Raw genomic sequence first — 13389 nt, forward strand, 5'->3', positions numbered from 1 at the left:
GAAATAAGCTGGGGATAACAGCTCTCCAAAAAATGGCACAGAATTCTTTGAAATATGAGTAACAACATAAGAAATGGAGGCAGAGCACACGTTTTTAGTTTTTTTAGCTAACATTGTCTTTTTCTTTTTTTATTATGTTATGTTAGTCACCATACAATACATCATAAAAGCTCGAGCTCAAGCTGGCAACAAGGTCTGCTACTGGCCCTCCTTTGGTCCCTTGCAGTCCCAGCCGGGGATTTGCTGGGAAAAGGGCCTGCTATCCCTTGGAACCAGCTCGCTAGTCCTCCTGGCCACCTCCAAATCTGGTCAGTAGAGGGCGCTGCATCACCGCACACGCTCGCTCTCTCTAGCCCTGCTGTGCCACCTGATCCCTGCGTCCACACAAAAGACCACACTTGGAAGTATTTCTTATGCTTACGCTCTAGTCAGAAAAGGACCCAAGGAGTGCTCAGAGACTCAGGAGTCATCAGGGGCAGGGGGGAGCTGCAACACAGGGTCCTAGGCTGTTGGAGAAGCATTTGCTGCAAAACTGAGCATGTGCCTGGATCTGGGCGGAGTGCTACGAGGTAACAGGCACTGGACATGGTTCCTGCCCTCAAGGAGTTCACAACCTGACCACAACCCAAGGTGAAGGCACGATGGCTGAAAAGAAGCATTCAGAGAGGAAAGCCCAGCCCAGGCCCAGCCCCAGGGTGTTCAGGGAAGGCTTCCTGGGAGAGGCATCTGAGCCAACATCTAAGACAGGGGATTTGAGACACATCGTTGTATAGCTGTCCGCAGGAGCAAAGGCACAGAAACACGAAAAAGGAAGGGAAGGAGAGACTACCAGTTTAGCTTAAATTCTGAAGCTTAGGGATGGGGGAGAGCAGAGGTCCCAGGAGCTGGATTTGGAAGCCTTCACCCTACAGGCCCACTGCAGACCCCCACACCAGGAAAACAAGTGTCTCCCGCAGCCCACCACCGGAGAGAAATCTATCGGATTCCTCTGCTGGGGAGATCACAGACCTGAAGCCTCAAGGAAATAAGATGCTCTTCGTTTCACAAATCTTCAGTGGAAATACTGAGTGAAACATCAGCATTTCATTTTTTTAAAGTCAAAGGTACTGAATAGGAAAACAATAGAAAAAGCAAAGACACCCCCCCCCTCCACGATTCATTAGGAGGCTCACAGAGATGTGCATACCACCTGGAAAGGACTGCCCAGCGAAAGAGAACTGGGGACAGACAAGTGGCATTTACCCGGAAGCATTAATGTAACATTCAATTATCCTTCGGCGTACCGGTGGGCTTAACCTTACAGCCACATGGGAATACGTTTTTATCTTATTTTATTTTTAAAGATTTATCTGAGGGAGAGAGAGAGAGAGAGAGACAGAGATAGCAACAGAGAACAGGGAGGAGAAGGAGAAGCAGGCTCCCAGCTGAGCAGGGAGCCCAACATGGGGCCCGATCCCAGGACCCCAGGATCATGACCTGAGTCGAAGACAGACGCTTAACCGATTGAACCACCCAGGCACCCCGGGAATACACTTTATATGGACTATTCTGACATCTATTTCATTTGGCAAGTAAAACAAAACTGATCCAATTTCCTTGTAGCCCTTGTAACCACAAACTGTACAAGAGTTTTACATAAAATACATAAACCTTATAAACCTTTTGTTCTAACGCACTACCTTCAATTCTGCCTGGCTTCCCGTGGCCTGCGTTCTCGGGCCCTCTCGCTTCAGCTGCTAGTGACTGTGTTCTCTCGCTGCCTGGCAAACTTCTGGGGAGGTCGCTCTTCCTGCTTTAACTGGGAGAAGCAGTGCTCTTGATCCAACAGAAAAGTTATAGCCAGCCCGGAGGTGGGGCCCAAGCCTAGGCCCTTCCAGATCATGTGATGTCAACAGGCAGCAGCTGTAACCATTCCAGAACTATGGGTTTGAGCTGACCCCGGGCACAGGTGATGGGTCTGAGCTGACCCCGGGCACAGGCGACAGCACGCAGCTGTGCCGATGCTCTGGGTATTGAGAAAGGACCGTGAAAATGCTGACCTGAGCTGTGTTAGCCCGGTACCCCTAAACTGGAGGCACTCCACTGCTCACCCTGCGACTCTGGGAAGCTCACTGGCTCTTCCTGTCTCTTCGTGCCAATTCAAGACTAAAAGCTACTTGTCAAGTTTCAGGCCATTCCGAGTAGTCAAGCTGAAGTATCATTCTGGGTTTGTGAAACTGTCACCAAGAAAGACTAGACCCGAAGGACAGAGTCCTCTGCGCTGCTGGCTCACGACAGTGGCGCTCTTCTGAGGGGGGCAGACGCTCAGCCAGAGGAACAGGGCGCAGAGAACCGGCGGCCACACCTCTCGTCTGCACCTCCCGGAGGGCAGGGTGTGGTCTGTGGGCCCCGGAGGAGCCCCACAATCTGTTCCTGACAGACACTGTTCATCTCTATTCACCCATGTGGAAGCTTTTATAAAGACTCATTCTCGTTTATGCTACATCCATCCCCAAACAGCACTGTCTCACCAATTCTTGTTTTATTTACTTTTGTAATCACTTTCTCAAATTTAATCCCTCCTTGCTGTTTGTTCCTTGCCCTCAAATAATTCACTACTAGTAAGGCACAGGGTGTTTTTTTTTTATTATTGAACTATAGCTGACATACATTGTTATATTAGCTTCAGGTGTACAACACAGGAAATCGACAATTCTCAACATTAGGCAATGCTCACCACGATAAGTCAGTGCTGAGAGGTTAAGAGTTTTCTTTTATTTGACAGGATTCTTTTTACCACCTGCTTTTTGCAGAGACCATGACTACCTCTATTAAACTGAAATCAGGTGCCGAGTGACCCGTTTGCTCACCTAAGTTTCTTTGTGGAGTTACTGAAACCAGCTCCCCCAAAAACCTTCTCGCTATTCTCTCATACCCAAACTGCCCGTTTCTTAGTTTGTAGCTCACTGGGAAAAGAAACAATATGAAAACGAGCAAAATTACTTACCAACCCTCAAATGAGTTGTTGACCAAGGCAGAGAAGGAATTCTGCCTTCTTATGGCCAACCACATGGCTACAAATCATGTGTCTGTGTGCAGCTATGAGCTCTTTAGAATAGCCAGCCAATTTAAAGTTGAATATTCTGCTATCTTAGGAGCCTGCAGAATACGTACAAGATAGAATACAGAATGGCCTTTACATTTGTGTAATGCAAACATTTCTAATTGGATTTTTAAAAATCTCCTCTAGCGGTGTATTGCTTCTGCAGTTTTCAGTAGATACTAAGTGGAGGTGTTCTAAAATGTCACGCAGTGAGACCCAAGACCACATCACTGTAACATGCGTTAACAGCACAGGACACCACTGACGAGGCCTCACCTGGGGAGATTGGGGGCTGGGGTGGAAGCAGCTGATGACTGGGAAGGTGTTGTGGGTTGAGATGAATCATGATTCCTCGGTACTTTGCCCATTCGATACCAGATCCCCATGCTGTTCAGTTCCCTTTAGGAGAAAACAGAAATCTTCATAGTGTGGTTCAGCACAAAGCATTTACCTGAGCAACAAAGCAAACCAACCCATTTAAAAGAATTGCAGTCCCCAACACCAGGGAGTCCACTCTGGCCCACAAAGATCAGTTCCATCACCACCCTTTGTGCTCAGGGTGTCAGAGGTCAGAGCCTGATGTGAAGTCAACTGTCCCAACGAGGCAGGCTCTCTGATTTGCCATCTTCTTTACCTGCGCTGGAGCCTGCCTTCTTACTACACTATTGATGTTTTCCTTGGTTCTCAGTCTTCAAAATTCTTTTTATTTTGCCACTTCATTATAGGTAATTATGTAATAATCCACTTCAAGTTCTTTGTATGGTTAGGGTGAGACAGATGGGGCAACAGCAGGCGAACGGGTGCATGTGCCTGTTTGGTTTTTTTTTTAAGACTTTATTTGGGGGGGCAGGAGTGGGGGCAGGGAGGAGTACAGGCAGAGGGAGAAGCAGGCTCCCCACTGAGCAAGGAGCCCGACACAGGGCTCAATCCCAGGACCCCGGGATCATGACCTGAGCTGAAGGCAGATGCTTAACCAACTGAGCCACCCAGGCGCCCGTATGTGCCTGGTTTTTTTCCCTATGAGGGGAATTAGCCCCACCCTGTTCAAGGACGTGTCCCAACGTCTGGATAAAGCTCCCATTGCCTGGATATCACCTGCAGTTGGCTTCATTCTCAGGGGCAGCTGGGGAGACCTCTTCAAACCACAAAGCCTGAGGCATGTGCCTCATGGACCACTGCAACCAAGAGTGATCACAAAGGGGCTTGACAGATGCCACATCAGGTCTCCTGTTCCCTGATGTGTGCCCCTACCCCACCCCATTATGAGTGTTTACAAGACAGGTTTGGTCTTAGAAACTGGAACAGGGTTATTTTAGCCACATCCAACTTAAAACTTCTCAACTCCCCCATCGAACTGCATCTCATCAAACAATGAGGACAGATTTATTCAGTGGAGAATCCTGGCAGCTTCTCAGTACACTACAGGAACTACTCTAAACCACAATCACGTCCTACCAGGTGGCTGATTCCCATCGGCCACCCTGATTCCACCACACCTCGGCGATGGCCCCATGGTCCTGGCCTTGGAGGGGCTGTTCTCAGCCTGAGGTTTGTCTCCCCCAGCCGACAAGCCTGAACTCTTGCAGAGTAATGTATGTGCTCATTTTTAAGAGAAAGGTGACTCAGAGTTCTGGACACTGTTCTTTTTCCTTCCTTAAAAATAATACTGGAATTTTCTTCTTCTGAAAAGGAGTTTTTGCTCTAAGATGATACAAAATATGCTTTATTTAGCAATCTTTCCAAAATGATATAAAAGAAAGAAGGCTCTAATTTTGATTATCAAGATATATATGGTAACAATCTATTCTTTAGAATTGTTTAAATTGGTTAACAATTGAGTCTTTTAAAGTACTACAGCTTGTAATTAAAAATATACATAGTAACTGAAATTAGACTTTAAAAATTCATTGTTAAATTGTTGCTTTCTACTATTTATATGTAAATGGCTGCTTCTAGGTACCTGAAGTACAGTCATTTTTTTAACTATTTCCTCCTCCCGTAATCCTGTTCATATAATTAGTTTAAACCATGTTGCAAAACAGGACTTTGGATTGTGTAGGAAGGGGATGATCACAGAATTCTGAGACAGAGCATTCGGATTCCACAGCCGAAGAGTCTAAACGAACTTTCATGCACCAGGATGAAAATCATCTGCTCCCGTGACACCTGTTCTCCAGGTGCTCCACACAAACACCACACCTCCAGGCCATCGCCCACAGGGAAAGGTCCACAGAGAAAGGTCCGGTTTGTAGAGTGAAGACCTGGGTTCAAGCGAACAAGAAGCAAAACAGAACACAACCCAGATCCAGAGGCCACTGCAAAAGCCAAGTAGGAGAGCACACCCATGGGGACCCAGGGGGATGAGCGGGGTACCTGCAGACCTGGCCAGGGAAAGAGGGATGCCGAAAACCATCTCGGGGACTCATTAGTTTGAGAGACCTGAATTCCGTTGACTGAATGTAATAAATACTCTTATCTTCTGGGCATCCAGCATCCATTCACCCCTCTTTCTGACTCGTTGCCTGCTTCCTTCCATATTCGGGGGGGCAGTCAACCCCCCAGTCTTAGCCTCTGGGTTCCAATGGAGTCAGTCCCATTTCCAGCTCAGTTCTGGTTTCTCAGACAATGACACCTGTCCAGGTAGCAGTCATGGGTTCAGGGCACAGGACTTCAGTGAGATCAATTAAGGCCAGTTAGACTGAATTCTAGAACCTGTTTGAATCATCAAGAACGTAGATTTGCTCTTTGCCTCAGAAACTGAACCTGAAGGAAAAGTAGGTAGAGCTCCCACACCGCCAGGAGTCCACTAACTAGGGGAGAAGATGTGGAAGAATGGGACCCACACTTTGGAATCAGAGCAAGGAGGTGAACGGGGAAACTAGACCCTCGTGATGTCCTCTGAGCACCTACTTCAAGCCACACCTGAAGCCATCCTGCCCCCTGAACTCCGCTGTTATGCAAGACCACAAATTCTTCCTTTTGCTTGAGCCAGCCTGGGTTGGGTTTCCTGTCACTTACAAGCAAGAGTCCGGAATGAAATCCTGAGATTCCCTGTCTTCGTGTTTACAAAATAGCTACAGAGCTGGGTCCATGCCTAGTACTGAGGCTACCAGGTATACGAGACACAGTGGGCCTAGCCCTCAGCTGTCCTCTGCCTATCAGAGAAGATGAACATGAGACCAGAGAAGTACACAAGGAATTATCATGTAGTCATGTGATACTCATGTTTCTTCCTGACTCAGACCTTCCAGTGGCTCTCCAGCGTGCTTGGGATAAAATCCAAACTGCCGCTATGCTAACCGCTCATCCCAAAGCCCGACTCATCCTCGCTCACCCACATCAGCTACACCAGGCTGCTTTCTGCTCCTGAACATGCCACACCCATTCCCACCTTTACTCTTGCTCTTCTCCTGAGCCTAGAAGGCTCTGCCTTCAAATCTCTGCATGGCTGACTTCTTCTTGACATTTACATCTCTGCCACATGTCCCCACCCCCACCCACCTCCGACACCCTCACTGAAGTAGCCTCCATTCACTGCTGTGTTTCATTTTCGCCACTAATGAAATGGTCTCACTCATTTATTACTTGTTTGTTGCTTGTCTCCCCTTTTAGAATACCAACTCCACGACAGCCAGGCTTTGCTTGCTCATTCACCACCATATCCAGGGTCTTTGGCCCAGAGGTACAAATGGGTGCTCCTCAAACTCTAGTGGGGTGAATAAACGATGCAGAGAGTTGAGGCCGAGTGGTCAAAAAGGAGAGGACACCTGGGCTTTCAGCTATGTGGGAAGGTCCCCGAGGAGCCTGAAGGACGAACACACAGAAGGACAAGGGAAGGAAAGGCCCTTAGATGGAGCGAGCAGCATGGACAAGGCACAGAGAGGTCAAGAGCTCGGCACCTGGACTGGCAGCAGCATTAGCAAGAAGGGCAGTGATGAGAGCTCAGGCCGGAGAGGCAGGTGGCTGAGAGCCCCGTGGGTCCCACGGCCTCAGGACTTTTATCCCCAGGAGTGACCTGAGCTCTCTGGGCAGAGAGAAGAGAGGACATCTGTGTTACTAAGACTTACCCAATAAACGTGTACTGAGGAGGGGCCTGCTTGGTCCGGCCCATGATCCGAATGTCACAAATTGCAGCTTCAGTTGAATCCCGTGGGATAAATTTAATGCACAGCCTCTTTTTTCTAAAAGCCAATTCCTCTGAAGAAAAGGACAACAAGAAAAGGCATGAGTCTTCCAGAGATGCCAACATCTCTGTTCTGAGTGCCGTGTCTCCTGTCATGTTCCCTTCCTGGTGGCAGGAGCGACTAGCCATCCAGGTCGCGGGGCTGCGCCCCTCCTGCCCTCCACAGGGTGCAGAGGCAGTGACTGTGGCGCAGGCACCAGTCACCCTGCCCTGCATCTGGGACCTGACCCCAGGCCCCTCTGTGGGGAAGGGCTCCCAAGGACATGCAGAGCTGGAACGAACCCGTGGGGCTGGCTTCTAAAGGCCACAACCACCATCTGCTCACTGCTCAAGCCATCAGGGACATACACACAGGCACCCTGAATATTAACACTTTTGCCAGGTGGACTTTTCTTCTTTTTTACTCTTTATTATGGGAATTTTCAAACATTTCCCAAAGTGGGGAGAACAACAGACTGAATCCACCCGGTCCCCTCATCCAGTTTCAACATTGCCAACAAGGCACAAGCTGCTTTCGCCTCTCCCCCCTAATCCGTGGCGGTTTTGCTAGAGGATTTAAGATGAATCCCCACACTGTGTCATGTCACCCATCAATATCTCAGTAGGCATCTATGGCAAACAATTTGTTTTATTATGACCAGCAGGCTATTATCATACCTAACAAAATGAACAATGATTCCTTAGTATCACCCAGTAGATAGTCTATATTCAAGTTTTCTCCATTGTCTCAAAAATACCATTTAACTATTGCTTTGCCTGGATCAAGATCCAAACGATGTCGATGCACCGAATATGGTTGTTAGGCCTCTTGGGTTCCTTTTATTCTGTAAGGACCTCTCTACCCTCCCCTTTCCTTCAGGCCACTGGTAAGCTGGGGAAATTGGGTCATTCTCCGGTATTTCCTGTGAACTGGCAGTTAGAGCAAAAGGCTTGATTAGATGCTGGTTAGATTATTTTTTTTAGGTAGGAACGATTCACAAGTGGTGCAGAGATGTCTGACAGTGTCCTGTCGCAAGGCATGGAGTCCAGCTCTGCCACCCTGCGTGGGGTTCTGGTGGGGTCGGCCTGCGACCTGGGTCATAACAAGTCCCCAGCAACTGTTCTTTGGGCAGCGTTTTCATCCCCTGATGACTGCTGCTTAGATTCATAATTTCACTAAAGTTTTCAAAATGGTGATTTTCTAATTCTGTGATTCCTTCTGTATTTATTAGCTGGAATTCTTCTACATAAAAAGTAACTTTTCTTCTTCAACTACTTGCTCTCCCTGAAAAAGCTTTGGCACAGGAAAGGAAAAATAAATACGTGTGATTCTTTGCTCTTATTTATTAAATCTTAAAGCAATGAGCTGGCGATCTAGCAACCGCCAATGGTGACTAACCAGGTGTTTTTTGTTTGTTCATTTGTGGTTTTTAAATATGAACTCCAATCAGTTGCAGACACCGGATACAGGAGTCAGGTGTGCCTGGGTTGAAATCCCAACTCGGCCATCAGCTCTATGATCTTAGGCAAGTGACTTAATTTCTCTGAGCCTAGGTTTCATTATCTGTAAAACGGAGTTAATGAAACCCCACCCCAAAGGGACGTCGGGTGGATGAAATGTGGTAACACTTCCTATGCTTCACCTAGCCCAGCGCCTGGCACACAGTAAGTGCTCAATAAAGCATAGCCATGAAAGTTCTTATCATCATTACTACCGGTAAGCCTCCAGGGCACAATTTATGTCAGCGTTTGGCATTGACTTTCAAGACCTTTCACTTCTGGGGCAGGAAGTAAGCACACTCAAATCAGACACCGAGTGGGGGGGGGAAGGACAGTCACGCCACTGGTCCTGGCTTGACCAAGGGGAGATTACCGTCAGTCGTGTTGTCTTATTGTTGACTGGGGGGAGGGTGTCTTTTAAAGAGCCAGGTAGAAACTCAGAAACTCGGTGGGTTCTTCTCCCAGGCAAGGAAACTGAGGGCTAGATCAGATATATGAGCTTTGAGTAATAATGTCCTGAATCCAGACCCCAGACATTATACCCTACAAGACAGGGATGGTATCCTGGAGGAAAACACCCATACCAACACCGCACCTTCGAAAACTATTAGCTGGTAAGATCAGACCTGGTAAAGCGTGAAGAAGGTGAGATGAAAATGCAGGTCTATTACTTGCTTTTGCCACGCTGCTCTTTGCTCTGTTCCTCCGTCTACAGCAACTCGGGGTAAGAGATGAAGCCACTAATTACACATGCTTAAACAGGCCTAATTTTAAGTAAACATATTATACAGAGTCAATAGAAATGTGTTCAGTCATGCTAATGAACACAGGGAAAGGATACAGCACTTTACTAAAACAAACAGTCTTCCAGTTTCTAAGTGCTGTGTGGATAGCAACAAACTATTTTAAATTCATTACAGGAGTCTCATCTTTTTGGCTGACTTTATAAAATCGGGGCCTTAAATGCACTGAGACTTCACAGAGCTGACCACAGGTTCATCCGGTCAGCCTGGGCTCACCGTGCCCCCCCTGGGGACAGGCTCTAGGAAATGACCACACAACCCAAAATGAACAGGCTGCCCTAAACCCACCCTTCTTGTGTGATAAGACGCTTGTTGGTGATGCCAAGACCTGCCCTCAGAATGCCCACGGGCAGCAACTGTCAGGGGGAAGAGGCCTCCCACCCAGGACCACCGGGGTCCCACCACAGCTGGACCACAGGCCCAGGCAGGACGCAGCCCTGGGCCTCCTCACTTAACTGGTTCAACAAATTAAGAGGAAAATGCAGAATGGGAAATCCCCTTGTGGCTCCAGAGTCTATCAATATAAAGACATTATAAGTCAATTAGTTGTCAAAAATGAACACCAATGCAAATTTTGAAACTAAGAAAAGCACGAGGGAGAAGTAGGAAATTAATACAAGTCTACAAGGCAATTTTAGCTCCTAGGCAGACAAGTCATATAAGAGTAAGCAAAAGCAGCAAGCAAACACTCGTGAAAATGTTCAGACTTGCTAATAAATGATGACATGAAAATTAAATAAAATTAGAACAGTAAAACTGAATAAAAATTTAAAACCTATGCTGGCAGGACTGTGGAAAACAGGCACAAGCCTGTATCATTAGTGGCACCGTGAACTGGTATTTCTGGAAGTTAATGTGGCAACAGAGAATAATAAAGCTTATCTGTACGAAGCCCATCCTCTGAGCAAGGCACCGTGTATGGTAGGTGTCTCAGGTGATTCACAAGTGAATTAAACATGGATCTTGCCCTCAAAGAAAGAGGTAAGTAGTGCAGATGTGCATAAAAACATGTAAGCAGCTAAAATGCAAGCTTTACATTATGAGGTAGATACTAATCCCCCCATTTTACAGATAAGGAAACCGAGGCCTAGAAAGGTGAAGTCATTTGCTTGGGGCACTAAAGCTGTAAGCGGCAAAGCCAGGCAGTCTCAGGTGGGTCTGACTCCAGAGTCCAAGTGCTGCCTGCCCTAGGCCAAGCCGCAGTGCGTCCTGACAGAGTTGAGGTGGGAAGTGAGAGACAGAATCTATTCTTCCTTTGGCTTCTGGCCACTGTAACCTGTGGTGCTTCCCTCCCTCCCTCCGTCCACTGAATGTGTGCTGAGCCGGGTGTGATGAAAAGCAGCAGAGAAGGCAGATGGTCCCTGATCTCTCTGACGAGAGAGAGCTCTCTCTGATTATGCTGTGATGCAACTCCGTGTTTTCAGGGCCAGGTCACCCACCAGACTAAGCTCCCAGAGGGAAAGGCCAGCATCTCAGTCAGTTGCCTTCTCTCACAAAGCCTGCGGTGCCTACACAAGGCATTCATCAATCTCCACTTACTGTGGAAGAGAGAGAGCTTGCTTGAAACTGGTATCAGGGGGTCAGAGACGGTTTCATGCAGGGGGCAGAATTAAAGCTCACCCTTGAAAGATACAGGGTGTGGACACTCAGAGTTGAGGGAAAGGGCTTTTCAGACAGGGAAAAAAATAACGAAGCAAATAAGTAGAGCCAGGAAAGAAACAAGGGTGAAGAGCGCACAGTGAGTGCCTCAGTTTGGGTAAAGTATAGGGTGCTTGAAGATGAGGAAGACGTTTCTAGAAGAAGGCTGGAGCAGACCGTAGAGGACCTAAGACCCAGTAGCCTCCAGTACTTGGAAACGCATCACAAGAAAATCCTTCAAAATCGATGCATACCCAAACTGGTTTATAGATTCAACACCACTCCTACCAAAATATCAGCTAGCTTCTTTGCAGAAATGGACTAAGCCTAAGATCCATATGGAAATTCAAAGGACCCAGACTAGCCTAAATAATCTTGAAAAAGAAGAATGAGGGTGGAAGACTCATACTTCCTGGTTTCAAAACTTGCCACAAAGCTACCGTCATTAAGACTGCGTGGTACTGGCATGAGGAAAGACATACAGATCAATGGAAGAGAACTCAGGGTCCAGAAAAAAACTCACATTTATGGTCAACTGATTTTCAACAAGGATGCTGAGACAATTCCATGGGGGAAAGACTAGTCTTTTCAAGACATGATGCTGGAACAACATGACATTCACATGCGAAAGAATAAAGGAGGACCCCTATCTCACACCATACACGGAAGTTAACTCAGAATGGATCAAAGACATAAGTGTAAGAGCAAACACTACAAAACCCTCAGAAAAAAAGAAAAACAGGCAGTGACCTTGAATTAAGCAATGCTTTCTTAGGTATGACACCAAAAACATAAGCAACAAAGGAAAAAAAATAAACAAACGAAACTCCATCAAAATAAAAAGCTAGTGTATTTCAAAGGACATCAAGAAAGTGAAAAGAAAACTCAAAGAAAGAACATTTTGCAAACCATATAATTAATAAAGGGCTCATATCTAGAATATGTTCAAATATTTATAACTCAATAATAAAAAAGACAACCCAATTTAAAATGCCAGAGGATCAGAATAGACATTTCTCCAGAGAAGATATACAAATGGCCAGCAAGCACACAAAACTATGCTCAACACCATTAACCATCAGGAAATGCAAATCGAAACCACGAGAGACCACTTCGTGCCCAGTAAGATGGCCAGAATAATAAGAACAAGTGTTGGCGGAGATGCGGTGACACCGGAGCCCTCATGTGCCGTTGGTGGGGATGTAAAATGGCACTGCTCCTTTGAAAAATAGTCTGGCAGCTCCGCGAGAAGTTAAATATAGAGTTACCATATGACTCTGGCAGTTCCACTCCTAGGTACGGCCCCACGAGCAATGAAAACATGTGTCTCCACAAAAACCTGTATGTGAATTTCCACAGCAGCACCAGTCTTAACAGTCCAAAGAGGAAACAACCCGAATATCCACCAACTGAATGGGTAAGCAAAAATGCAGAAGTCCACAGAACGGGATATGATTTGGCAATAGAAAGGCATAAAGTACTAACACATGCTACAACATGGACCTACCTTAAAAATGTTATGCTTGGTGAAAGAAGCCCATCACAAAAGACCACATGTTGTAGGATTCCACTTACATGAAATGTACAGAACAGGCAGGTCTGTATAGAAAGTAGATCAGTGGTTGCCCAGGGCTGGAAAGGGGTGAGAAGGGGCAGGTTGGAGAGGAATGGGAAGTGACTGCTAATGGGTACAGGGTTTTGGGGGGGCGTGTGATGAAATGTTCTAAAATTAATTGTGGTAAGAGTCACACAACTCTGTGAATACCCTAAAGACCACTGAATTGTATATTCCAAATGGGTAAATTAATGGTATGTGAATTATATCTCGATAGAACTGTTACCAACAACACCTGATGCATAAATGTATTAAATCTATCTGTAAAAGGCACTTAACCACATGCTGCGACAGGGTTGCGCGGTGGTTAACAGTAGGGCTGGAGTCAGACTCCTGTGTGTCTTCTCGTGACTCCCTTACTTCCAGACGTGTGATCGTGGATAAGTCCTGCAAACCCTCAGGAGTTACTGTGTCCCACTGTCCTCACGTGGGATGTGTATAACAATACCCATCTCCGAGCAGGGGTCTTCTGGAGATCCAGTGACGTCAGGTACGTAAAGCACTTACCACGGGGCTGAGCATCTGGTAAGTCACATACCACATATCAGCTAGCATGATTATTAGCTAATACATCTAATAAGAAAAGCAA

General features: G+C 46.7%; 1 protein-coding gene across 2 annotated transcripts in view; it reads right to left on the reverse strand.

Moving 5' to 3' along the window:
* Positions 1–13389, reverse strand: part of MVB12B (multivesicular body subunit 12B) — a 184240-nt gene that overhangs the window by 106723 nt on the left and 64128 nt on the right. For both annotated transcript variants that reach the window (XM_025888621.2, XM_025888622.2), the window contains exons 5-6: positions 7150–7279; positions 3359–3481 (exon numbers count right to left, since the gene is read on the reverse strand). In XM_025888621.2, coding sequence (XP_025744406.1) covers positions 3359–3481; positions 7150–7279 — 253 coding nt within the window. The remainder of the gene's footprint in view (positions 1–3358; positions 3482–7149; positions 7280–13389) is intronic.

This window comes from Callorhinus ursinus, unplaced genomic scaffold (genome assembly GCF_003265705.2).
Source record: "Callorhinus ursinus isolate GAN/ISIS: 27379988/994484 unplaced genomic scaffold, GSC_fseal_2.0 scaffold24, whole genome shotgun sequence".
NCBI classification, from domain to species: Eukaryota; Metazoa; Chordata; class Mammalia; order Carnivora; family Otariidae; genus Callorhinus; species Callorhinus ursinus.